Below are 26,658 nucleotides of genomic sequence, written 5' to 3'. Positions count from 1 at the left end.
TGCCCAGCTAATTTTTGTATTTTTAGTAGAGACGGGGTTTCACCATGTTGACCAGGATGGTCTCGATCTCTTGACCTCGTGATCCACCCGCCTCGGCCTCCCAAAGTGCTGGGATTACAGGCGTGAGCCACCGCGCCCGGCCGGCGTTCTGGTTTCTTATTACTGTGGGATCATTTGTGTTTTCTAGAATTTCATAAATTGAATCATCTAGTGTGCACTCTTTTATGTCTGCTTTCTTTCACTCAACATAATTATTTTGAGATTTCTCCATATTTTAGCAAGTATCAGTAGCTCATTTCTTTGTATTGCTAAGTAATATTCCATTGTATGTGCATGCTACAATTTGTTTATCCCTTCATCTCTAGATAGATGTTTTGGTTGTTTCCAGTTTTTCGCTACTACAAATAAGGCTTCTTTGAACATTTGTATGGACATATGTTTTCATTTCATTTGTGACAATACCTGGCCATGGAATGGTTGAATCATGTCATATATATATGTTTGACTCATTAAGACACTACTGAAATGTTCTCCAAAGTGGCTGCACCAATTTTACATTCCCACCAGCAGGGTATGACAGTCGTAGTTTGCATCACATCCTCAAGAACACTTGGTATGGTCTGTCTTTTTAATTTTAACCATTCAGATAGGTGTTTAGTGGTATCTCATTGTGGTTTGCATTTGTACTTCACTGACAACTAACGATGCTGAATATCTTTCATGTGCTTATTTGCCATTTTTGTATCTTTTTTGGTAAAGTGCCTGCTCAGAAGTATTTTCTACAATTGTTTCCTGCTAGATGTTTTTTCTTCCCCTTTGATTTGTTTGATTTTTGAGACAGGATCTCACTCTGTTGTCCAGGCTGGAGTGCAGTGACATGATCACAGCTCACTGCAGTCTCAAAATCCTGGACTAAAGGGATCCTCTCACCTCAGTCTCCTGAGTAACCAGGACTACAGGTGCATGTCATCACACTCAGCTAATTTAGTATTTTTTGTAGAGATGGGGTCTTGCTATGTTGCTCAGGCTGGTCCTGAACTGAGCTCAAGCAATCCACCAACCTTGGCCTTGCAAAATGCTGAGATTGTAGGTCTGAGCTCACAGCCCAGTCTTTTTTTGAAGGTTTATATAATCATGACCACATTTTCAAATAATTTTGTATCCTTTATTTTCACTTAAATTTAAAAATAAGTATTTCTTTAAGCTATAAAAACTCTTCATAAACGTTAATAGCCACATTGTGTCTCAAAATTTAGTTAATAATCCTTTTATATTATTAATGTTATTTCTATTATATATATAATATAATGATAAATGTCACCATTATATATATATATACACATCCACATATATACACATATACATATATGGATTACGGCCTAAAAGCTGGATTGTGTAACTTTGTACCAGCACTGGATAAGAATAACTAACTCACTGATTTTGTTTCTGCTCTGAGTCGTACTTCAGTCTTTGTGAGTTTATTAAATTAGAATTGAATCTCATTGTTTGCAGCTTCTGTCTCTCTCTCTTTTTTTTTCTTTTTTCCCTCCTTCCTTCCTTCCTTCCTTCCTTCCTTCCTTCCTTCCTTCCTTCCTTCTTTCCCTCCTTCTTTCTTTTCTTCTTTCTTACTTTTTCTTGAGACGGGGTCTTACTGGGTCACCCAGTCTGGGTTGCAGTGGCACAATTACAGCGAACTGCAGCCTCAACTGCTAGTCTCACTCCGTCTTCCTGTTTCAACCTCCTGAGTAGCTGGGACTACAGGCATGCGCCACCACACCTGGCTAATTTTTAGTTTTTCTGTAGAGAACTAGGTCTCACTATGTTGCCCAGGTTGGCCTCAAACTCCTGAACTCAAACGATCTTCCCGCTGTGGCCTCCCAAAGTGCTAGGATTATAAGCATGAGCCACCGTGCCCAGCTGCAGCTTCTATTTCTTTGATAACTTGTGAGGTTAAAGTTTTTCATGAGTTCGTTTACGTTTTGATGAGTCCCATCCATTTTCTGTTTGTGTTGTAAGGGGATTCATTCTTAACTTTTTATAAAAACTTTTTTCTTCCAAAATATAATTTTAAAAATTTGGTCTAATATTTTTCATGCCTTCCAGATAACATGCTATGGTCCTTCTTGAGGATCTGATGGAGTGTATAGACAGTGATCACTCACAGGTGATAATTTGATATTTTAAAGCCACAGCACATTAAACCCGTTCCCCTTCCATGCCCCAGATGCTAATTAAGCATAACTGGCTGCTGCTTTATATGTTTGTTTGTTCCCTTTAGGGAACACATTATTCTCTAAATAATTTTCAGGTTACTTTGGAAATATTTCTAAAGGAAGTTAGTGAATTTCAACCAACGATTTCTCCCTGTGGCAGCGAGGAGAAAGCTCTCCAAAGCTACTGAAACCCTCTTCCCCTCTCATTTGTGACCTGAGATGCTCTCTGGATGTTTCAGCACAGTGATAGACTATTCCCTGACTGCCATGGCAGCTGTTCTTTTGCTGTCAGGCTTGTGTCAAAATAACTGAATCATTTAAAATTAAAAAAATTGCTGCTCAAAATAACTGAGATCAAAGGCCTCTTATCTGCCTGTGTTTGTGAGTGGAAGGAATGAGTTGGAATATTTTCTTTAAATATGGGGCTCTGGTTCTTAAAGTACTTTGGCCATTTTCCAGGGAATTTGCAAGTTGAAAGAGAGTTGATATCACTGTTGTGGTATCGTGGTGACACGAGGATTGTTCTTCGTGTCCTCTTGTTATCAGCAGCACTGTGTCACCAAACACATACAAGAGGGTGGCCTCCTCTCCTGATCCCCCACAGCAGGGTTAATAGTCATTTGAGGACTTTAGCATGTGCATAAACTGTTTTTCTGTGGCACCAGTCTGGGTGCAGTCCCAGACCCCGAGACTGGACCTATACTGTATTATACTTGTAACCTTAAACCACTGTGGGCGCAGTTCTCAGCAGCGTTCATTGCCATGTGTGTCAGCTGAGAAAGTGGGTTCCACACCAGAGGGAATATGGGGGAGCCATGGGCAATGAGCAGTGAGCTGGGGGTGGGGTGTGACTTGGAATCAGAGGGTGATAATTTAGAGACCGAGTTCAGATGAGGGAACAGTAAACCTAGGTCTGCTCTAAGGAGACTCTGAGGACCCAGCAAATGTACCTGGGATGGTGGTGTCCTGTGGAGAGCCTGGAGAAGGTAAGTGTCAGGGGTCTGTGACTGGAAACCATAGGAGCCAACTCTGTAAAGCAAGGACTCTGTTGGGGTGGGATTGGGGGAGGTAGAGATGCTAAGTGTGGCAGATGCTAAGTGTGGGGGTCTAGCACCAGGAGCCTATGGATGACTCTTCAAAACTCTGCTGTAAGGATGAAGCTGCTGCTGCTTCTGTTATTTCACCCAAGATTCAAAGTCCATGTCTTCCTCCCTTCTCCATTCAATGAATGCGTTATTAGTGCTTATAATCAGCACTGCTTAGGCACTGATAATGCATCAGTGAGAAAAACAGTCCTTGTTTTCAATGAGCTGACCTTCCAGTAGGAGAGGCAGACGATGAGCAAATACATAAATGTATGTGGTGCAGTGGTGTGCACCCTAATGAAAATTGCAGCAGGGTGGGTGACAACAGGATGGAAGCAGGTGGCAGGTGACATGTGTAGATGTGTGGAACACTGTGGCTTCTGTGAGGGCTAATATTTGAGCAGAGATCTGGAAGAAGTAAGGGACTGAGCTGTGGGCACCAAGGGGGAAGATCATCCAGGGAGAAGGGCATCTGAGTGGCCTGGGTTGGTCACCAGTCTACTGATGAATCATGGAGGATGGGTCCCCATGAATGACAGGTTGTCAGGACTGTGTGCAATAGGGATGACCCCCAAAGGAAAATGGAATTGCTTTTACTATAGAAATTCAATAGGCAGAAAGGAAAGCTGCCCACCACAGTTGAGGGTGGTGGTTCTTTCAGTGAATTCTGCCCCCAACAGAGAGAATGAATGAGAAAGGGAATTGTTTCCACTTCCAAGAGATGGGGACAGCAGGAATCAGGTGGACAGAGAGGCTTCGGACAGCGTCTGGTACTCTGGATTCAACTGAATCCCAATGACTGGTGCAAAAGCAGGAGGGAAGAGGGTGGGAGAGGAAAGATACAGGTGTTCAGGAGGCCCAAGGATGAGTGCCCGCACTTCCCGTTCTACACGCTGGGGCCTGCCCTCAATAGCACAGTGGACGTCATTTGTTCTTCTACTGCCATCTGGGAAACAACAGAAAACCACTTCCAGATGCCATTGCATGGTAGGGGAAGCCAGTTCCTTGCTGCCATCACCCTCCAGGGCACTCAGAGAAGAGGGGCTGGCAGGCTGCACACAGCTGTGTTTGCATGGTGGCCCCAGGATGGGACTAGGGTACGGGTGGTGGTGGTCACTCTTCTCTGCCTCTCCCTGAGTGTGGTCACTTGTAATTCCCTGAATACACCATGCACTTTCAAATCAGTGTGCCTTTGCCCATGTGTGCTGCTCAGCCTTTAGTGTCTAGTGTCCATGAAACCTTCTCTGTCCTCCATCCCCAGCTAATTACCACTCATCATTCTTCTCCCACGGTCCACAGCATATTATTGGTGCTTGTTGCACCTATTCACTGAACCTTGGATCATAGTGAGTTTTACACATTTCTTTCCTGGAAGACAATACATCAGTTTTATTCACCTTTGCAGTGACCCCTCCTTGTCCCAGTGCCTTGCATTACAGATTGCATGGATGAGCGGGTGATCTCTGACCCTGCAATGTGAATCCTTATTCAACCTTTTATATATAGCTAATACACAGCTATATATATAAACATATACACATATATAGCCTATATGTATGTATATGTGTGTCTGTGTATGTATATATGTATATGTACATACACAGGCACACATATACATAAATATACATATACACAGGCATACATATACATGCATATATACACACACAGGCACACATATACATACACACAGGCACACATATACTCATATATATACACACAGGCACACATATATATGCATATACATACACACACAGGCATACATTTACACACACATATATATATACACACAGGCACACATATACATAAATATACATATATACACAGGCATACATATACATACATATTTACACACACAGGCACACACATATACATACACACAGGCACACATATACTCACATATATATATACACACAGGCACACATATATATGCATATACATACACACACAGGCATACATATACACACACATATACATACACACACAGGGACACATATACACACATATATACACACACAGGGACACAGATATATATGGGAGTGATTCCATTGGACTCATTTGCTATATGATGGAAGTAAATGTTTCTGGTTATATTGCCAAATTTTAAAAAGCTTTATCTATATTTTAGGGAGTAGTTGAGGGTTTTTCTTGGCGAATGCTATTTAATTATTTTCCTCTCACTGGATATTGTGTGTCTGGCCAGCACACATCCTGCACAATCCCGCTTGCCACTCCAAGATGTTGCACTCAGGTGCTCCGGCATAAATAGCATGGCAGAAACACCCTGTCTGCGTTTGTAAGATAGCCTCTTTCACGCTAGAAGAACTACTTTGGGAGAATGATTCATGTCACATTTTGGCCTCATTACAGTTTTAAGTTGTACATGATGCCGGTTTGCCTGGAGGTGTAAACATAAGTGTTATCTTTATATGCACATGGGAATACCTGTAACAGAAAAAAGTACTTTCTATTCTTGAGTTACAGTCTAGGTTATAAACAAAGAGATTAACAGGATCTTTATCAAAATTCTAATTTTATTGATGAGATGCCTGCTTCTGAAAAAGTACCAATTACTTATGGCTCTGCATCCACTCCATTTCCAAACACAGATGGAGAGTCAAATAACTTAATGTCTTATTGTTATAAGCAGATGATTCTATAAAATACACTGCTTTCTCTTTTGAAATAGTGTGAAAAGTGAGAGCAGGTGTTAAATTACTGTCTTGCTGCTTGTGGTTAAAAGTAACAGGAGGTACAAAATAATTCAAAGTGTACTGAGTGATTAAGTTGAAGCCATTCTAATTATTTCAGTTTGCTTTCTGGTAACTTTAAAGGATATGGCAAAGCGTCCTTATTTACTCAGTGGCTACAACGCATGACGACAATGGAAATGAGGAACCCTTAACACCTGAGTTTGTTATCAGGCCTTGTACGCAGCAGTGCCTCACAAGTGTTTATTGATTTGTCCCCGAATAACTGAGTTCAAATAGGAAAAATATTAGGTTTGGAATGTGCTTAGATTTTTCTATGATTCTCAAGGAATTCCATATGCTATACTAAAATTTTAAAATGGACAAAATATTACTTCTTTTAGAATTTTAAATTATAAAAGTAAAAATTGAAAAATAAAAAAATTGAAGGAATGCTAATGAATTTGTTGTTGTTGTTTGTTATATGCCCACTTTTTTTCTTTTCTTTCTCATATGCAAAATACATTCAGCCCATTTTTTTTTTTTTTTTTGAGATGGAATCTTGCTCTGTTGCCCAGCCTGGAGTGCAGTGGTGCGATCTCGGCTCACTGCAGCCTCCGTTCACTGACACCTCGGCCTACCAGGTTCAAGCAATTTTCCCACCTCAGCCTTCCATGTAGCTGGGATTACAGGCATGCACTACCATGCCCAGCTAATTTTTGTTTTTTTTTTTTGTAGAAACAGGGTTTCACCATGTTGGCCAGGTTGGTCTTGAACTCCTGACCTCAAGTGATCCTCCCGCCTCAGCCTCCCAAAGTGCTGGAATTACAGGCATGAGCCACTGCTCTGGCCTATTTTTTTTTTTTTTTTTTTTGAGATGGAGTTTCACTCTTGTTGCCCAGGCTGGAGCACAATGGCATGATCTCAGCTCTCTGCAACGTCTGCCTCCCAGGTTCAAGTGAGTCTCCCGCCTCAGCCTCCCAAATAGCTGAGATTACAGGCACGGGCTACCATGTCCAGCTAATTTTGTTTTTTAGTAGAGATGGGGTTTCACTGTGTTGGCCAGGCTGGTCTCAAACTCCTGACTTCAGGTGATCCACCAGCCTTGGCCTCCCAAAGTGCTGGGATTATAGGCATGAGCCACCTTGCCCGGCCTACATGCCCATTTTGATGGCAAGTTTTTTGGGTACAGTGACAACCTTTTGATACACTGACAGTGAGACATATTCTCCCCATCCCCCTTGAACAGGTGCTTTAAAAATTATTTTCTGGTTCATCTGTGGTTGGTGCTTTCCATTTGGAATTTTTGACCCATGCCATTTAGGGAGATTTATTCATATTTGAATAAGATTCTTCAGTTAACAATAAACGAAATGCATTGTAAGATCTTATTTAATTCTAAAGTGGTGAATTGAAAAAATATTAGCAATTTGAGGACACTTCAGCAGTTTCGTCAATTCAGCAGAATCCAGCCTCATGGCAAAATCTGGCCTTGAATTTGCTCATCCTGCTAGACCCTTCCAGCTATGATGTGTGACACCTACTTTTTTCTTTGTTTTTCCTTATCGTAAGACTTAAAAAAAATCCTCTCTTCATTATTCAGTGACTGCCTCATTAATTAGCCTGGGTCTCTACTTTTAGAAATTCGAATTTAGTGGTTCTGGAGTGGGGCCTGAGCGCTTATATTAAAAAACAAAACAAAAGCAACCAAATGCTCTCCCAATGATTCTGATGCTCTAAGAGGACAACAGGTAGATAAAAGGTAAGCTTCAAAACCAGGATGTCAACATGGACACAAATCTCTGAAGGTCCCCATTTTTGGAAGTTAACTGGATTGAACTGTGACATGCCTATGGTATGACAGTGAAATGAGAGACATGTAATGAAATGTCGCTGTATTTCATATTTCCCCTTCTGTCTTCTCAGCCATCATGTATGTCATGGGAGCACTTGGCCCTGCGGTGGGATATTTATTAGGTGGACTTCTTATTGGTTTTTATGTTGATCCCAGAAATCCTGTTCACCTTGACCAGAACGACCCTCGTTTCATCGGAAACTGGTACGTCCTGTTTTCTATTTTTTTCATTTCACTTCTTACCAATAATAGTGAGAGTTATAGTACACTTGGATTTAAAATTTTCCCAATGGGAGACAAAACATAGCAGAAAGGTGCCTGGGAAAGAGTGATAGGCAGGATAATAACATCGCAAAGAAAGCTACGTCCTAATCCCTAGAACCTATGAAGATGTTATCTTACATGGCAGAAAGGACTTTGCAGATGTGATTAAGGACTTCGAGATGATTTTAGATGACCTGTGCGGGCCCAGTGCAATCAAAGGAAAGAGGGAGGCAGGAGGGAAGGCAAGAATCAGAGAAGGAGAGCTGATGATTGAAGCACAGGTTGGAGTGATGTGCCTTGAAGATGGAGGAAGGAGCTGTGAGCAAAGAATGGAGGTGGCCTCTAGAAGCTGGGAAAGCAAGGAAACGGGTTCTTCCCTCAGCCTCTGGAAGGCATGCAGCCCTTCCAATCATTTTACACTTCTGATCTCCAGAACTATAACATGAGTCAGATTGTGTTGCCTGAAGCCACAAAGTGTGTGGTACCTTCTCATAGCAGGGAGCTTATACAGAGGGTTTGGGGACAGTAGCTTAATCCGCATTCTTTAGGATCAGGGTGCTTTCTTCATAGCAGAGTGAAGGAAAAGGACTGCTGTGGCTATGTGAGGACATTCCTGTTGACTTTAATCATACCTTTCAGCATCTTTCCTGTGCCTTAAAAAAATATATGTTCTTTCCACATTCTTACTGTGTTTGCGTGTCTGCTTTACAACCCTCTCCCACTGCCTGGAATGCCAGTCCGCTTTTCCACTGTTACACTCTCAATGAAGCTTATTTCTTGCTAATCTTTTGTTTCCCCACATGTACTAGAGGTTTAGCTGCTTTCTCAGTTGTCCTGCAAAATAAATAATGCTTAGGACTCAGAATGAGAACTTCAACTTTGAATGGTATGTTATTTATCCAAGTAAGAGAGTTGTGCTTGAGTTCTTGCAGTCCTCAACTTGAACATGATATGTTATTTCTTCAAAATTGCAAGCACAAATTGAAAATATTGGAGTCCTGAATTCATTTCATGTGGATTGGCAATAGCTATACATTGATAAGGCATTTTCATTTTATAGCAGAGAGAATACTTCAGTATTAGAAAACATATGTGCCAAGTAATTACTTACTACTTTTTTTAACATAGACACACATAAAGAAAGCAATTACTTTCTAAAGAGGGTCTTAGAGTGCTTTGTACTCTGTGTTTCATTACATGATAATAACATTATAACTTTGAGGTTGGTGGGAATCTTGTTTAACACTATTGATTCTCAAAGCAGCTAACAGATATTAATTGTTATACAGGCTTCCTCTTTTCATGAGTAATGCTCTTTGAAGCTGGAAGTGTTAAGTCGGGTAGAATTTTTAAATGGTACAGAAAGGAGTTCCCCTATCAGCATTAGGGGAGTAACACAGGAGTTTTAAGTTCTTCACTCATAGTGAAATTTTTGGTCTTGTCTGTTTTCTTTCCAGTTCTGAAATAAATCAGAGTAGAGACTTTTTTTCATTGTCACAAAACCAGATGAATTAACTCTATTTATGAACATCCAGCATGTACTCTGTGTTCTATTTAGGGGTCCTTAAGGAGGGCACAGTGACAGGAAAACATTTGGAGTGAGAGATGGGGAGAGCCAACTCGGGTAGGAAGAAGGAGGGAGGGCAGGAGCTTTAGCCGAACAGCGCGTTATGCTGTCTTTTAGGAGATGTTAGTTCAGTTGGCAGTAAAATTGAGAGATGAGGGCCAGGAATGGTGGCTCACCCATGTAATCCCAGCACTTTGGGAGGCTGAGGCGGGTGGATCACTTAAACATCAGGAGTTCGAGATCAGCCTGGCCAATGTGGCGAGACTCTATCTGTACTAAAAATACAAAAAATTAGTCGGGTGTGGTGGCACATGCCTGTAGTCCCAGCTACTCAAGAGGCTGAGGCAGGAGAATCACTTGTGGGAGGCAGAGATTGCAGTGAGCTGAGATCGCACCATTGCACTCCAACTTGAGTGATACGGTGAGACTCTCTCTCAAAACAAAAATTAAAAAAAAATTGAGAGATGAGGAATATAGACCCTGAAGCCATACTCCTCTGGGTTTAAATCCTAGTCTGCCACCTAATACCTATGTGACTTTGGGAAGTTACTCTGTGCCTCAGTTTTTTAATCCGTAAAAGAAGGTAGTTACGATACCTATTTCATAGGGTCGTTGTGAGGAATGAATGAGTTTACATGTGTAGGGTTTAAGCAGTTCCTGCTGTAAAGTATGTGTTAACTATTAATTTAATCAACATTCAAATAATTTTATCCATTTTCAATGGCTCAATGTTAGTTCTATAAATGATAAAGATTGTCAATATAGAGATATATGAGAGTCTATTTAAACATGAATTCAAATTTTATTGAGTAACTCTGCTTGTAACAGACTTCTGCCTTGAACGACGACATAGTTATTTGATGCAATGCTATTTTATACGATGTCTAGCAGCAGTGGTAAATTTTCAATAGGTATATGCTGAAAGGAAGAAGGAAGGAAGGAAGGGATGAATAATATTAAAATGTATTGGGTGCTTATTTTGTGTCAAGCATTATACTAAGCTCTGCAAACATTCTCATCTAAGCCTTGTAACAACCATAGATAGTCACTGGTGTTATGTGTGTTTTGTAGCTGAGGAAGTTGTTGCTCAGGGAGTTGAATAATTTTCCATAAGCCTCAGAGTCAGTGAGAGCTGGGATAAGAAACTTACTCCAGAGCAGAGCTCTGAGTCCATTCTCTTAACCGGCCCGCTTTGTGAATGGTCTCCGAGTCATGGTTCATGAAAGGGATTTAGGTAGCCTAGCTTTTCAAGTGTAGCTATTATTGACGTGTCTTTTTCCAACATGTACTGCACACTTTCTGTCTCACTCAGCTTTTCTCAGGGTCGTCTTTAGCATCGTTGTTATATCATGTGTTGTGTCAATGTTATTGGAGACTGTTGAAGCATGTGAGTCAGTTTGCTCTGCTTTGAAATGACCCCACGCTTTAATATTATTTTTGTGTATTTGCTATAACTCCCCCATTTCTGTTATGCACCCTCACTTTGGCTATTATGTGTATATTTTTAATGTTTGCATATAATTTTAAGTCAATGGCTGGGGCTGGGATGGGCAGGGAGGCTGAGTGCAATGCTATGTAAAAAGCATGCCAGGTGCAGTGGCTCACGCCTGTAATCCCAGCACTTTGGGAGGCTGAGGTGGGCAGATCACTTGAGCCCAGGAGTTCGAGACCAACCTGAGCAATGTAGTGAGACTCCCTGCTTCTCTACAAGAAAATAAGAAAATTAGCCATGATGCCTGTCGTCCCAGCTATTTGGTAGGCTGAGGTGGGAGGATCACTTGCACTCGGGAGGTCAAGGCTGCCGTGAGCCATGATCGTGCCACTGTACGTCAGCCTGGGCAACAGAGTGAGACCCTATCTCTAAAGAAAAAAATCAAAATAAATGAATAAACAAATAAAAGGCAAACCAACCACACAAAACTAGCTATCATGAACTGATTGCTAATTAGGGGGCAGACGTTTTATGACGTCCATTCAAAACATTGTCTTATTTAATTTTAATGACCCCCAAAATACTTATTACCCCTCTCATAGATAAGAAGGTCTACTTGGAAAAGCAAAATAATTTCCCTGGGATCCTATAGTTAGCAAATGGTAAAGACAGGATGCAAACCCAGGTCTGTCTGAAGCCACAGCCCATGAGCTGTCCCTACACTACACTGCCTGCCCTCTTCTGGAGAGAGTGTGAGAGCCAGAGCTGCAGGGATTCAGGGAACTGGAATGGAGAGACTCGAGAGGTAAGCGAGCAGTGCCTGATGGGTAAGGACCTTGTAAGCAGCCAAGTACTAAGGGGGCCAGGCATGATCATAGCTTGCTCTCTGTAGACGTATGACTTTTTTCTTTTGTTTTTTTTTTGAGATGGTTTCGCTTTTGTTGCCTAGGCTGGGGTGCAGTAACACGATCTCGGCTCACCTCAACGTCCGCCTCCAGGGTTCAAGCAATTCTCCTGCCTTAGCCTCCCAAATAGATGGGATTACAGGCATGTGCAACCATGCCAAGCTGATTTTGTAGTTTTAGTAGAGACAGGGTTTCTCCATGTTGGTCAGGCTGGTCTCGAACTCCTGACCTCAGGTGATCTGTCCACCTCAGCTTTCCAAAGTGCCAGGATTATAGGCATGAGCCACTGCGCACGGCCGACAGGTGACCTTTTTAATTATTTTTATTTTTTTTTTGAGACAGAGTTTTGCTCTTTTAGCCCAGGCTAAAGTGCAGTGGTGCAGTCTCAGCTCACTGCAACCTCTGCCTCCTGGGTTCAGGCGATTCTCCTGCCTCGGCCTCCCGAGTAGCTGTGATTACAGGCACTTGCCACCACACCCAGCTAGTTTTTGTATTTTTAGCAGGGACAGGGTTTCACCATGTTGGCCAGGCTGGTCTCGAACTCCTGACCTCAGGTGATACACCTACCTTGGCCTCCCAAAGTGCTAGGATTACAGGTGTGAGCCACCGTGCCCAGCCAACCTTTTTAAAATTAAAACTGTCTTTTCCAATTTATTTATTCAGCAGATTTTTTTGAGTACCAAATCTGTGCCAGGCACTGGGCTTGTGATTACATTCTGAATAACTGAGATTGCTGGAAGTCTGCCCCAAGCAATCTTCTCAACATAAAACCCTTTCCTGACTATCTTAAAATCTTCAGTTGATATAACTTTAAATATCTTTGAAAATAGCACACTGAATTATTAATGACTAATTGTAGGAATCATTCTCTCAACTGTGACCTTTAGCAGCTGATAACAGCACTGCGTTAGAAACATTATTTTAAAAAATGAATTTTCACTTTGCAATGGATCTATATTCTTACCGGATTGAATTCAACGTTAATACTTACAATGCTGCTTGCGTTCTGGTTATAATTGATGCGAGCGTGTTGAGCATTTATGAACTTGGAAGCTTGAATGGCAGAGTTTGGAAGTGAGGAATCGTAGTTAGAATGTGGCTGCCCTGTTAGGTAGGGTCAGGGGCCTCTGATTGCTAAGGAAAGGTTGAAAGGGGAATGAGAAATTGCCACATGGGGAATCATGCAGTCAAGAAGCCCAAGGCCCTAGCACTACAATTTCAGTTCTACTCTCTGTGGTTGCTTCCTAGTGCTCTGCAACGTGATAACCTCAGGTAAATTTAAAGACAGAAATCTGAGTCTAATAGCTCCGGTTCTACTTTTCTTAGGGTGCTTTCCAGTACTTATTAATTTTCCCTGTCTGAATTTTGATAGCTCTCATAATCTATACCATATAATCTGACATTTAATTACATGCATTTGCATTTCTTAGAGGCTGTTTCTTATATTTTGGCTTGCTTATGAATAGGTTATAGGTTCTTGAAGGCAGAGACTAAGTCTAAATGTCATTGTTGGTAAACCTCATACTTGGTTAAGTATCGTGAAGGCCAGCTAAGTGGGTGGCAATACATTCTTTTTTTTTTTTTTTTTTTAAGACAGAGTCTTGCTCTGTCACCCAGGCTAAAGTGCAGTGGTCTGATCTCTGCTCACTGCAACATCCGCCTTCCAGGATCAAGCAATTCTCCTGCCTCAGCCTGCCCAGTAGCTGGGATTACAGGTGCCCATCACCATGCTCAACTAATTTTGGTATTTTTAGTAGAGACAAGGTTTCACCATGTTGGCCAGGCTGGCCTCAAACTCCTGCCTCAGCCTCCCAAAGTGCTGGGATTACAGGCGTGAACCACTGCACCCAGATAATACATTCTTAAGTGTTTGCAGAAAAATATTTGAATACTATCAACAATTTAAAACATATTTCACATGGGATATTAATGCTTTTCTTCTGAGAAAAAATGTTTATATTGGTCCGCATAACATGCTATAGTCTACATTATTTTTCTGTTGAATTTATAATTTAGTGATTTATCATAAAATACACATTGTAGAAGGTTAACAATGCTAGCAGAACTAACCCATTAGTGCCCCAAAATACTTGAATGAAATTCTAATTAGGTTGCTGATTACAATATTCAGTATAACACTAATATAATTGCAGCTTTCTCATTTATATCACAGAAAAGGAGAATTCCTTCATTTTCCTAGTTTGCTCAACTTCCTGTCTCTTTACAATTGATTATAAAGTTTCCTCGAGAATTTTATCACCACGAACTTCTACTTTACTAGTAATTTGTTCTCACCCACGAAAGAAAAGCCATAAATGCTATTCACATTTTCCAATTTTTAGGTGGAGTGGATTCCTCCTTTGTGCCATTGCAATGTTTCTTGTGATATTCCCAATGTTTACTTTTCCAAAAAAGCTTCCACCTCGACACAAGAAAAAGAAAAAGAAAAAATTTTCTGCTGATGCTGTTACTGATGATGATGTTCTGAAGGAGAAATCAAACAACAGTGAACAAGTGGACAAAAAAGTTTCTTCTATGGGATTTGGAAAGGATGTCAGAGGTAATGTATCTCTCTTGAATAAATACGTGCATGGTGCTTTGATCAGTGCTACTCAAAGTGTGGTCCCAGGCCACTGCTGTCTGCCCACCAACTGTGGGTTGGCCTGTGGCCAGATAAATACTAAGATTGAGAGTAAATGTTGCAAAACTCTTTTAGGAACTTGACAGAGTAATTTTTTGTCTGTTGTATCTAATAATAGTTTAAAAATTAAACTTATATTTTGTAGGTTGTTTAAAAAATTAATTTTAAAATAATTCATCATTTTTGTCTTTGCAAAAGTATTAGTAGATGACAGACTAGAAATAATAATTTTAAAAAATGATTCTTCTTCACACACATAGTTTGAGAAGCACTGATTTAGATCATAAAGAAACAGATGTCTATATATGTTATTTACTATAATTAAAGAAGTCTGATTTTTAAAATATTAAAAATCAAGTGCGGTGTACAATGGAGGGTTTGTTTCAGGGGACCAGTGACTTTGGTAGTGTGGTTTCATGCATACATAAGTATAAAACCTACCACTAGAAAGGGATCTCACTTAACAGTGGCTTTGTCAAGTGCTTGCATGTGGCTCCAGAGAACCGAGGCCAGGAGATGGGCCTCTAAACCCAGTATAAAAGCACTCAGAAGGTCTTGGTGATGTATGGTTTATTTTTTTCATTTTTATTTCTTTTAAAAATGCTAATTATGTTAAAGCTAGATTAGGCCATCTATAGCCTAAACAACCTGAAGTGATCATGACTAGACAATATTTATTCAATATTTTGTGTATCTGTTGAATGACAACAAGTTCCTTTAATTCCAGAAACCTATAATGCTACGCTCCTATTAATTTCAGTTTAGTTTCCAACATTTGGTGAATTGATTTTTTTTGGTATAAATTATGAAGCATAATATTTATCACGTGCTTTCATGAATCAAGGTTATGTTAGGTAAAATGTACCTGGGCACATTATTGTCTCATTTTGACTGTATACACAGTGTGGCCAAAGAGGAACATTTCTAGCCTAGAATAAAGTTACTCATATGTTACAGACATGTCCCTACAGCCTAAGAATAATAATAGTTAGATTGGACCATTTTTAAAGACTATATTTTTTGAAAGCAAATGAAATGCTACTTCATTAAAAATACTTCTTTGCAGTTACATCTTAGATTAGGCCCTCTCCCGTGCCATGATTTTGTGACAGCGGCAGTTTTGGAACTGTACGTGACGTCTTATGCTCTAATAACATAAAGCGTTCTCTGGACACTGGCATGGCCTGGTCTCTTCCCATGTGTACTGGCCCGTCATTGTTTTGTGAACCTATTATAGACCATTATGGCTACTGTCAAAAGAGTGATTTTTTTTTTTTTCATAACTCAACTGAGACAAGCTTGATGTCAAAGAATTTAAAACACAGCAATAACCTTTGGGTTTTTTTTTTTTTTTTTTTTTGAGTTGGAGTCTCACCCTGTTGTCCAGGCTGCAGTGCAGCAGTGCAATGTCCACTCACTGCAACCTCTGCCTCCCAGGTTCAAGCAATTCTTCTCTCCCAGCCTCCCGAGTAGCTGGGATTACAGGTGCCCACCCACACTTTGCTAATTTTTGTTCTTTTTGCTTAGTAGAGATGGGGTTTTACCATGTTGGCCAGGTTGGTCTCAAACTCTTGACCTCAGGTGATCCACCCTCCTTGGCTTCCCAAAGTGCGGGATTATAGGCGTGAACCACCGTGCCCAGCCAGCCTTTGAGTCTTCATTTATGGAGACTATAAAGTAGATTCAAAGGGAGAAATAAAGTCATAGGAAAGATAATATTATATATTTTATATAAAATTTCACATGCATGTGAAACATAAATCACCTAGCTTAGGGTTGGGTGACTTGTATGTGAAATATATGATTTATTGGATAGTAGAAAATGGGGAGAAGATTGATATCAAATACCAACAGCAGATACAACTGTTGATGGGAAAGAAGTTCTTTTGGAAGATGCAGTGTAGACAATGCTATCAATGGCCTGTCTGCATTTTGCACCCTACCGTTTTCATGGCAGAGGTCCACTAACTGCCAGGACGGAAGTGATTTGCCTGAAGGGTTTTCTTTGTGAGCTGGGAAAACTGCTTGGCCCCTGCTTGAGGTGGTCTTCAGGCACCACAGAATGAAACCCCTGGCCTCCAATTCCCCAGAGAAGTCTTAACCGGATGACCGTAATCACTACAGCTCCTGCCCCTCATGGGAAAGGGAATTCTGAGGTGTGTTTCTGTGTTTTTCGTGGGCTCTTCTTCCTTCCAGTGCACTTTGACTGCACTCCCCACCCAGTGTTCCCTGAGTTGCCTAAATAAATTACTTGGACGTGAACCCTTGTCTCAGGGCCTGCTCCTGGGGAGCCCACACTTAGATATGCTGGCTCAAAAGTGATCAAGGCCATTGAGAATTTAAAAATGATTTTTGGAAATGGAATCTATACTCTATTTTTGGGGAATATCTTCTTATACTGCCAGGGTTTGCTTTTCTGTTTTCTATATGCTTAATTTGATGGTTCAAGATATTTTCTTTTAAAAACAAGAATAAGAGGGGTCTTTGAATGATGATGGGTAGTTGGCTTATAAAATCTGTTTCTATTCTGATTTTCTTGTTAGTCTTTTTCATAAAGTCCCCTTTTTTTACTCTATGCCTTGATTATCATGACTGATCCTACTTCTGTAGCCAAACCTCCTGATTGGGACACACAGCTGATTCATTTCATTATTTCCACTTGTCCTGGATTTTCTAATCATATCAAGACTGGAACTTCAAGAGACACATTATCTTGTTAGAAAGAAATACCGTTTTAATTGAATTATACTAAAAATGTTTTGCTAAAATGACATTGATGGTATTAAAATAATGTTCAATTAGAATATTTAAAATTAATTTATTTTTATCTTGTATACATTGATTTCCTTTAGTGTATTTAATACATATCGCCTGAAGAAAGTGACTAATATTTAATACAATTTTCCAAAGGACAAATTAAATCCTTAGGAATCATTCTGCTATTGACATAATTTTAACAAAGCTGCGATGTATTATTGGGGTTATTTTTAACAAAGCTGAGATTTATTATTGAGGTCTTGCCTTAAAGAATGGTTCGTAGAAAAGTCAGTTTTGAGTTAAATCTGAATTTGAGTCCCAGATCATTTTTTCCCTTCTATTTTCTAGAGTAGGGCTTCTTTTGGTCTTAATTTTTAAATTATTTATTCTATTTTATTTTATTGAGACAGAGTCTTTCTCTGTCACCTAGGCTGGGGTGCAGTGGTGTGATCTTGGCTCACTGAAGCCTCAACCTCCCAGGCTCAAATGATCCTTCCTGCCTCAGCCTCCCTAGTAGCTGGGACTACAGGCCTGTGCCACCACACCTAGGTAATTTTTATGTTTTTTGTACAGATGGGGTTTCATCATGTTTTACAGGCTCATCTGGAACTCCTGGGCTCAAGGGATCTGCCTGCCTTGGCCTCCCAAAATGCTGGGATTACAGGTGTGAGCCACCACACCTGGCTTCTTGGTGTTTATTTTATGTTTGAAATTTGGATACCAATATTAGTACCTTCAAAGAGGAGGTAGAAGTTGGTAACTTACACTTCCTTATAAAGACAATTATTGGTCAGGTGTAGTGGCTCATGTCTGTAATTCCCTCACTTTGGGAGGCTGAGGTGGGCAGATCGTCTGAGGTCAGGAGCTCAAGACCAGCCTGGCCAACATGGCAATATCCCATCTCTACCAAAAATACAAAAATTAGATGGGCGTTGCGGTGAGGACCTGTAATCCCAGCTACTTGGGATGCTGAGACAGGAGAATCACTTGAACCCCGGAGGTGAAGGTTGCAGTGAACCAAGATTGTGCCACTGCACTCCAGCCTGGGTGACGGAGCAAGACTCCGTCTCAAAAAAAAAAAAAAAAAAGAAAAAAGAAAATTATTTGAGCCATGCAGAATGGTGCCCCTTTGGGAATTTCTACTGCAGAGAATGATAAAAGAAAATATACTCCACCTCCACATTTTAATGACAGACATTGAGAAAATCTGACTCAGTGTTTTCATACTCTTATTATAAATTATGCAGGAATAACACTGATTTAAGACACCACAAAGGGGAAAGTAGAATTTTCAATATGTCTGCATTACATTCCACAAAGAGATTAGCATTGATTTCATCAAAAATCTTACCAATAAAAATAAACACTTAAAATATTTAAGCGAATCTATTTCCCTGAGCTTTGAGGTCCAGCATTTTAAAGCATTCCAAATTTAACTGGGCAGCTTTCTATCTAAAAAACTTTTGGTGGCAGTTAATCATAGCAGGATTTTGCTTTCTATGTCCACTTTTTAATCTTTGAAGCTTAATTGTGTGTTACTAATTAAGCATAAAATGTAACACATTTTTCTCTGCTAGAGTTTTATCTGTTAGAGTACAATATATTTAAAATCCTAACTAAACAGTTTATCTGAGGTGATAAACTGATTTAAAGAGGCTACTGAAAGTGAGAGAATTTTGCTCATGGAAGGATAAAGTTGGCATCATTGAATTCATTGAATGTTCACTCTATACAGGGTGCTGTACTCCATGCTTTAGCTATAAGTTGTGTGAGCCATGGTTTGCCCTCCAAGAGCATAGAGTCCACTGAGGGAGCCAGGACAAACACAGATGGAAATTTATTAAAGAGCATAAAAAGAGAACAGGTGCAATGGTGTGGAGGTTCAAGGCTGCAGAGGGATCAGGAAAACTTATATGGAGGAGGTGGGATTTGAGATGACCCTGGAAAGATGGGGAGGATTTCCGTAGGTGGAGGCGGGTGTCAGAAATGTTGAGGCAGAGAGAGCAAAGGCCACAAGCTGGGACCGTGTAGGTGTATTTGGAAATGCTGAACAAGCATTTTGTAGTTGGCATGTTGGATATATGTGGTGGAGGCCTGGGAGATGAGGTTGGGAAGGTCGAGCAGGGCATGTGGTAGAGAATGTGAGCTCTAGTGTGAGCTCTCTGATTTCTTTTCTAATGGGGAATGGGGAGGTTCAAGCTGGCATTTGGCAGCACTCAAAGAGGTAGATTAGGGAGAAGGAGGAGCAGATTGGTAGGAATGGGCGCAGGTACACAGCTGCGGGCAGAGCCCAGTGGAGAGGTTTCGGCTAGCAGAGAAGGAAGGGACAGCAGCCTGCTAAACTGGCCTTGCTGCTTTGACTATTAGCCCCTTTCTACCTGCCTTCCACTCAGCAGCCAGAAATGTTAAAATGCCACTCCTTTGCTCAAAGCTCTGTGGTCTCCCAGCTCATTCATAGAAAAGTCCATTCCTTTATGACCTATGATTTAACCTCTGGTTACCTCTTCGATTCTATCTCCTTTCAGTCCTATTTGTTTATTCTGTGTTCTGCTTCAGCCACACTGGGCCCATTGTTGGTCCTCAAATGTGCCAGGCACACTGTCACCCCAGGACCTTTGCACTTGCCATGCATGTACTGGGAATGTTCTCTTCAGAGCCTCTCACTTTCCTCAGTGCACTTCTCACATGGCCCCTTTTCAGTGAGGCCTTCCTTAGCCACCCTGTCAAAAATCTCTAACCTCCCCTCCAAGGCTTCTTCCCTCCATTCTGCCTTTGGTTTTCTCCTTAGCACTCATCACTCACCTACCACGGATTTTACTTACTTATCTTATTTACTGTCTCCCCAGTGAGAAAGTAAGCTCCATGAAGTTAGGGATTTTTTTTTTTGTTGGTCACATTTCCTGCTGAGTTTATACCACCTAGAAGTTACATAGCAAATATTTGATGAATTGATTATGGAATGAGAGGAGGGGAGAAGAAGGTCATTTCTTTCTTTTATTTTGAGACAGTCTCGCTGTGTCTCACTCTGGAGTACAGTGGCACTATCTCTGTTCACTGCATCCTCCGCTTCCTGGGCTCAAGCGATTCTCCTGCCTCAGCCTCCTGAGTCGCTGGGATTACAGACACCGCCACCACCCCTGGCTAATTTTTATTTTTAGTAAAGATGGGGTTTCATCATGTTGGCCAGGCTGGTCTCGAACTCCTGACCTCAGACAATCTGCCGGCCTCAACCTACCAAAGTGTTGGGATTACATGTGTGAGCCACCACGCCTGGCAAAAGAGGTCATTTCTTTAGGATGTGACAACTGACATGGGAATGATGGAGAGAAAGGTACCAGAGGTGGTTATAGGTTGAATCTCAGATAATGGGGAGAGGAACTAGTTGAGGGAAGCAAAAGGAATAAATTCTGAGTTTGAGTTGCCCAAGAACACCCAGAACCATTGCACATACACTTTTGCTAGGTGTTTTGGAACAAGGATAGTATGAATGTGTTAGGGTCAATGTTTGACCCATCAAAGAGGGATCGCCAAAAGCTACATGCCTGGGCCCTGTGCTGTTAGTCTCCTTGCATATTGCCTTTGCTGAATTGCACTTTAATTTTGTGTTTGCAGCTTTATTGAACTACTACTTGAATTCCCCATGTTTGCCGTAGGATGGTTGCTCAGTGCCCTTTGTAGAAAACCCCTTTCCTTGGATCAGTGGTGCTCAAACCTAGCCCACATCAGCATCACCACAAAGGCTCCCTAAAATCCAAGTCTCTAGGCCCAGTCCACAGTCTCGGATTCAGTAGGTTTGGAGTGGGCCTGAGAATTAGCATTTTTTTAAACAATTTCCCAGATGATACTGAAGCTGTTGGTCCAGGAGCCACACTGTGAGAACCACAGCTCTAGAACATAGTTAGGAAAAGCTTTGTTCTCCTTGAAGATTGCAGAATGTTTCTGTGTTTCTGATATTGATGATTACACAGCTTTTTGCTTTGATGGCCAGGAAGTCCGAATCAAATCTGAAGCCCAGGAAAAGTCTTATGGCCACATTGAATATTTTCCCCCAGTTTGGATGCTCTGATCTATTTGTGTTTTCTGTGTATCCAATTCTTTGTTTCTTTTCTGTTCAACTTTTATTTTATTGGATGTATGATTTCTGGTGGTAAGCCACATGTTTACATTTGGACTTGCAGCTTAGGCGGTAAAAGGTAAAATGGTAACAGTCCAGGCAAAGAATCCCTAAAAAAGAAAGCTCTTTCTTTATAGTCAGCAACATAACTGTGGGGTGACTTATCAGACTTGCATCTCCCTAGAAAGATATGTGAAAATACTCATGAGTGCTGATTTAAACAAGCAAGGTAGTCCTGTGGCCAGGAGCCGCTAATGATGTATTTTGGGCCCTGGCAGCCACTGTTTCTACCCTCTTTATCGTAGGTAAGTGTCTCGGGCTCTATGTGCTCAGCTGCGAGGTGACTGTGGCGTGCTAGTGTCATCTAGTTGCTGTCTTTTCTAGGCAAGCAGCAAATGTCATTTGCCGGTGCGTTCTGGAGGGGAGGGAGGACTCAGAGTACTTTCATGGGGCCTTGTGATTGGGAAATCTGTGGGGTCATTTCTTTCAAAGCAAATAAGCAGGAAATGAGGGCACATAGGTCCTGTGTTGACCATGTTGCATATGATAAGCAGCCTTGGTTTTGCTTTTACAGAAAACCCTAACTAAAAATAGTTTGATTCTTCTGGATTACACGCATGGAAAAGTTGTATCTGCCGTGTGCTCAAGAACATACAGGATCATGCAAGACTCACTGGCCATAAAAGCTACTAAGGTTTTCACTGCAGGATGATCATATTTTTTCACCGGCTTTTTGATGCACCAGAAGGCTTTAAAGAATACAAATAACAGGAACTACAAGATTAGAGATAATAGAATATTTAAATACCATCATCCCTTGGCATCCATGGGAGATTGGTTCCAGAATCCCTCCTTGGTTACCAAAATCCACGATGCTCAAGTCTCTGATATAAGATGGTACAGTATTTGCATATAAGCTACGCACATTCTCTTGTATGCTTTAAATCATCTCTTGACTAATTATAATACCTAATACAATGTTAATGCTATGTAAATAGTTACTATATGGTATTGATTAGGGAATAATGACAAGAAAAGAAGTCTGTATGTGTTCAATACAGATGTGCCCACTCATTTTTTTTTCTGAATATTTTCGATCCGTGGTTGGTTGAATCTGTGGATACAGAGTCCATGGATATAGAGAGCCAGCTGCACTTTCAGTACTTATGAAAGAAGGAGATCAAAGAATTTCAAGAGCTGTTAAAAGCTGTTCACTAATTTGCACCCATAGGATTTTAATTTTTAGAGATATCTGAGTGATGACATGATGGGGTTAATACCACTGGTAGGAGAACAAATTACTTACACTTCCTAAGAGAAGGGAGCATCTCCTACCATGCAGGGTGGTGGAAGGAGCATCAGGATTGGTTAGGAGGCAGAATTGGAGCGAGCCCAGAGTCCAGGCCATAGCCTTTATTGGGGTTTCATTGGGAAAGTGCGTAGGATTGGCTAGTTTGAATAATGTCCACAGGCTCTGGGCTGCAGGGATGGTCTCCAGTTGTCTGGTACCTGACCCTGGGTGATTTAGGACAGGTGAAATGTGTGTGAGTTAGATAAGGAGGTGGTCTGGGCCACCAACTTGGGATTGCTTGGTTTGCATATGAAAGGTAAGCTCCCAGTGGGCAGCTGAGCCCAGTGCTATGTCTAAGTGCTAGGCTGTAGTCCTGGGAGGGCAGTCTCTTCCTGACCAGCAAGCTTTTAAAGAAGTCAAAACATTATAAAATATAGAAATTTACAAACATGATTAATATAGAAGCTATGTGTTCTAGGTGGAGCATCCGTTCACTGGCCTCCTTCAGTCAGAATGATCATGTGGCGTTTCCTCCCTCTGCCTTTGTTACACCACTTTTCTTCCTCCCACTTCAGGAGGCCTTTCCTAGGCCCTCAAGGCAAAGGCCTTGGTACTGCCCATGTGCTTTGCAAAGCACCCTGTATTTTGGCAGTATCACATTATTTTAAAATTTATCAACAAAAATCCCCGTCTTTTATGTAACGATGACCTTCCACTCCGGTTGTTTTCATCTTCACTCTTGGTTTCTGTGACCAATGTGAATTTTATGCCCTCTTCGACTTTAGTCCCTTTAAGCTGCCTTTTTCTGCTTGTTCAATCACTCTTCTCTCACATCGTACTTTTATATAAGCAATGGGTGTTATTTAAGACTTTTAGGAGAGGACCAGATGGGTTTCCGAATATCACGTAATTATTGAGATGGCTGGCAATATCGATCTTAAGGAAATTTTTCCTTTTTTTGTTTTTCTTTCATTTTCACAAATATCTTTATTGAACAATTACTGCAGGACTAAGAACTCAGGACTCATACATGAAAAGTTATACTTCTTGCCCTCAAAGGGAGGCAGAAAGGAAAATAGACACAATATTATTATGTCAACTCCTAAAATGGAGGTTCGCACATTCTAAGGAGGTGGAAGGAAGAGGAGGAAGGAACTCATGTTGGCTGCCTCAGTCAAGGAAGACTTTTGGGGATGACACATTTCTGCAGCCTTTTAAAATTGCAGCTTTTTAAAAAAGACCCTAAAAGTAATACATGTTCATGACAGAAAACTTAAAGAATAAAATATAAGTGAATTCCAATCCCATTTCTGAAAAGAAGATGCTTGACTTTTTCTAATAGTAAGGAAGTATTTATATTCTGAAATTAGATGGACGTGGTGGCTGTATAACCCTGTGACTTTACCAAATTCCCCTACATTTTTCACTTTAAAATAGTGAATTTATGTTCTGTGAATTTTGGCATAATAAATTATTTTAGTTAAATTTAAACATAAGGAAAATAAACTGCCTGGACTACTCAATTTTAGGTAAATGTCAGTATGTCTGGATATAGCCATGTCAAAAATTATGAACAGCATTAAGAGGGGTCAGCATGTTTGTTTGGTATTGAATGCTCATAATTTATACCTGGGTAGAAATCCACATTTCCAGGTAATAAAATTTAGTCAACTCCTTCATAGTAATACTAATTTATCTATTCTGTACAATAATAAAACAAGCACTAGTCCTCATCTCACCCCCAGTTTAAATTTTAAAAAAAGATGTAAAAGGAACAAAATTAATAGTTTATGTTTACCTCTAGAAGGGCTCTTTAGAAGACCATAAAAGAGAAAAGTTGGTTTGGATGTACAATGTCAGCAGGTAAAAACAAACACACAAACAACATGCCCTGGGGAAGGAATTTTCTTGCAACCAGAAAAAAAAAATCACAAAATTAATGGTTAAAAAAAAATGAAACTAATTAGCATATAGAAATTAGTCATAATTATGACTTTGAATATTGAAGAAAATGTCAAATTGTGCTATGCATTATCTAGTATTATCAGTTAATACAACAAAAATATTTAAAGCTTTGCTGCTTAAAGAGGCAATCACTCAGATATCTGAAAAATTAATACCTCTTTCCTTATATGCTGGATAAAGGATAATATTGTATATTTTCTGTTTCTCCTGTCAGTATTTTAATTTTTCTTTAATGGACTTTTTAGTTTATAATCTTATCTAATGCCATTAAGGATTCTTTAGCATTAAAGAACCATGCTTTAAAAAGGAGCATAATTTTCTGTTTTCAGTGAGTCCGCCACTGTGGACCACCTTTCATCTTATGACTTATGCTGTCTTAACTCTTAACCCATTCCCCAGGAGGAAATTATGCCTCTTTGGAATGGACTTCATTTTCTCACGAGTTTATGGATGTTTTAGTATACGTTATTGCAATGATATAATAAAGAATGTTAATAAATGCATTCCAAGTATATTTTTGGAGTACCTCTTGTAGACCAGATGAATGCTGGGAGCTGAAGATGTACAGATACCCCAAGGTCCTGCAGTCACAGCTTTTATAGTATCCTGAAAGGAAGAGACAGGTAAACACATGCAGCTGCCTAAGAATTGATGACTAGAGATGTGGACCAAGTACCTGGGAGCACAGAGAGGGAACCCCCTAGTCTGTTTAGAGAAGCTGTGGATGCTTCCTACAGGGGAAGATGCCAATCCTGAAACCTGATGGATGAGTTTGACATTTGCCAAGGAGACAGGTGGGGAATACCATAAATAGTACAGAGATAAAGAAGACCATGCCATGGATGGAGCTTGGGACTTTAGGGCAGAAGGGAAGGCAGGAGCTCATTCTCGTAGGCCTGGCGCGCCCAGTGGTATTCATGGTAGCTGGGCCTTTTCTTATGCTTGGTCAATCCCTTTGTTGGCATAAGTTTTTCAAATATATCCTTAAAACAAAGTTTGTTTCAGTAATCTAACACAGCAGCAAAAAGACATGATACAGGTCCTTTCAGGTTGTGAAGAACAGAAGCCAGTTTAAGTCACCTGGGATACTGGGATTTTTTAGTCCAAGGCTCCAGGGGAGAGCAGAAGCCTCAGTGGCCGGGCCCCGGGAATATAGGGATGTGCCCATTGCCATTAAGCCCCGAGTCACTCTGCAGACTCCAGCGTGGCTCCAGGCTCAGTTTTCCTTACTTGTGTGTCTCATTCAATCTTCATATTCCCTACCTAATTATCTCTTTCTAGTCTCTATTGCAGACACTCTAAGGGAAACAAAGTCAAGGGGCTTTTGGCCAGTCTTTGCTCACATGGGGTGCCTCTGGTGGTTGTTGGGTTGCCTGTAGGTAGCACCTCTGAGTCCAGCCCCCTTCCCTGGTCCAATCAGCTCGTTTGGGGATATCAGGTCCTATGGTGAAAAGCTTGCAGCTTTTGTGTAAGGAGCCCCAGAAGAGGGGTCTTCCAGTGTGGCAGGGACTTGCAGAGCCCTCTCCAGCCTGGGATACATTTCTCATCAAATTAAATAAACTCCCAGAAAGTTTATCTCTCTGTCCACTTGAAAAGATGATTGTACCTTTCAGGTTCACTGAAGTTGGTGCTTGTTTAAGCTTTGCTTACCCAAATAAAGGCCTTTTATAGTCCTAGTTACTCAGGAGGCTGATACGGGGTGACGGCTTGAGCCCTGAGTTTGTGGCTGCAGTGAGCTATAATCACTTTATTGGATCCTGGTCTGGGCAAAAGAGGGAGACCTCATTTCAAACAAACAAACAAACAAACAAACAAACAACGAATAAAGACCTTCGTCTAATACATACTTTAAATTGTAGACTTATTTTATGAATGAGCATAA

General features: G+C 40.7%; 1 protein-coding gene across 2 annotated transcripts in view; it reads left to right on the top strand.

Annotated features, from left to right (window-relative positions):
* Positions 1 to 26,658, top strand: part of SLCO5A1 (solute carrier organic anion transporter family member 5A1) — a 154,655-nt gene that overhangs the window by 61,466 nt on the left and 66,531 nt on the right. For both annotated transcript variants that reach the window (XM_032296297.1, XM_032296298.1), the window contains exons 3-4: positions 7,912 to 8,044; positions 14,351 to 14,568. In XM_032296297.1, coding sequence (XP_032152188.1) covers positions 7,912 to 8,044; positions 14,351 to 14,568 — 351 coding nt within the window. The remainder of the gene's footprint in view (positions 1 to 7,911; positions 8,045 to 14,350; positions 14,569 to 26,658) is intronic.

This window comes from Sapajus apella, unplaced genomic scaffold, assembly GCF_009761245.1.
Source record: "Sapajus apella isolate SASKATOON/1434 unplaced genomic scaffold, GSC_monkey_1.0 scaffold35, whole genome shotgun sequence".
Classification (NCBI taxonomy): Eukaryota; Metazoa; Chordata; class Mammalia; order Primates; family Cebidae; genus Sapajus; species Sapajus apella.
The sequence above is the reverse complement of the archived record's forward strand: the minus strand, read 5'-3'. Positions and strand labels throughout refer to the sequence as shown.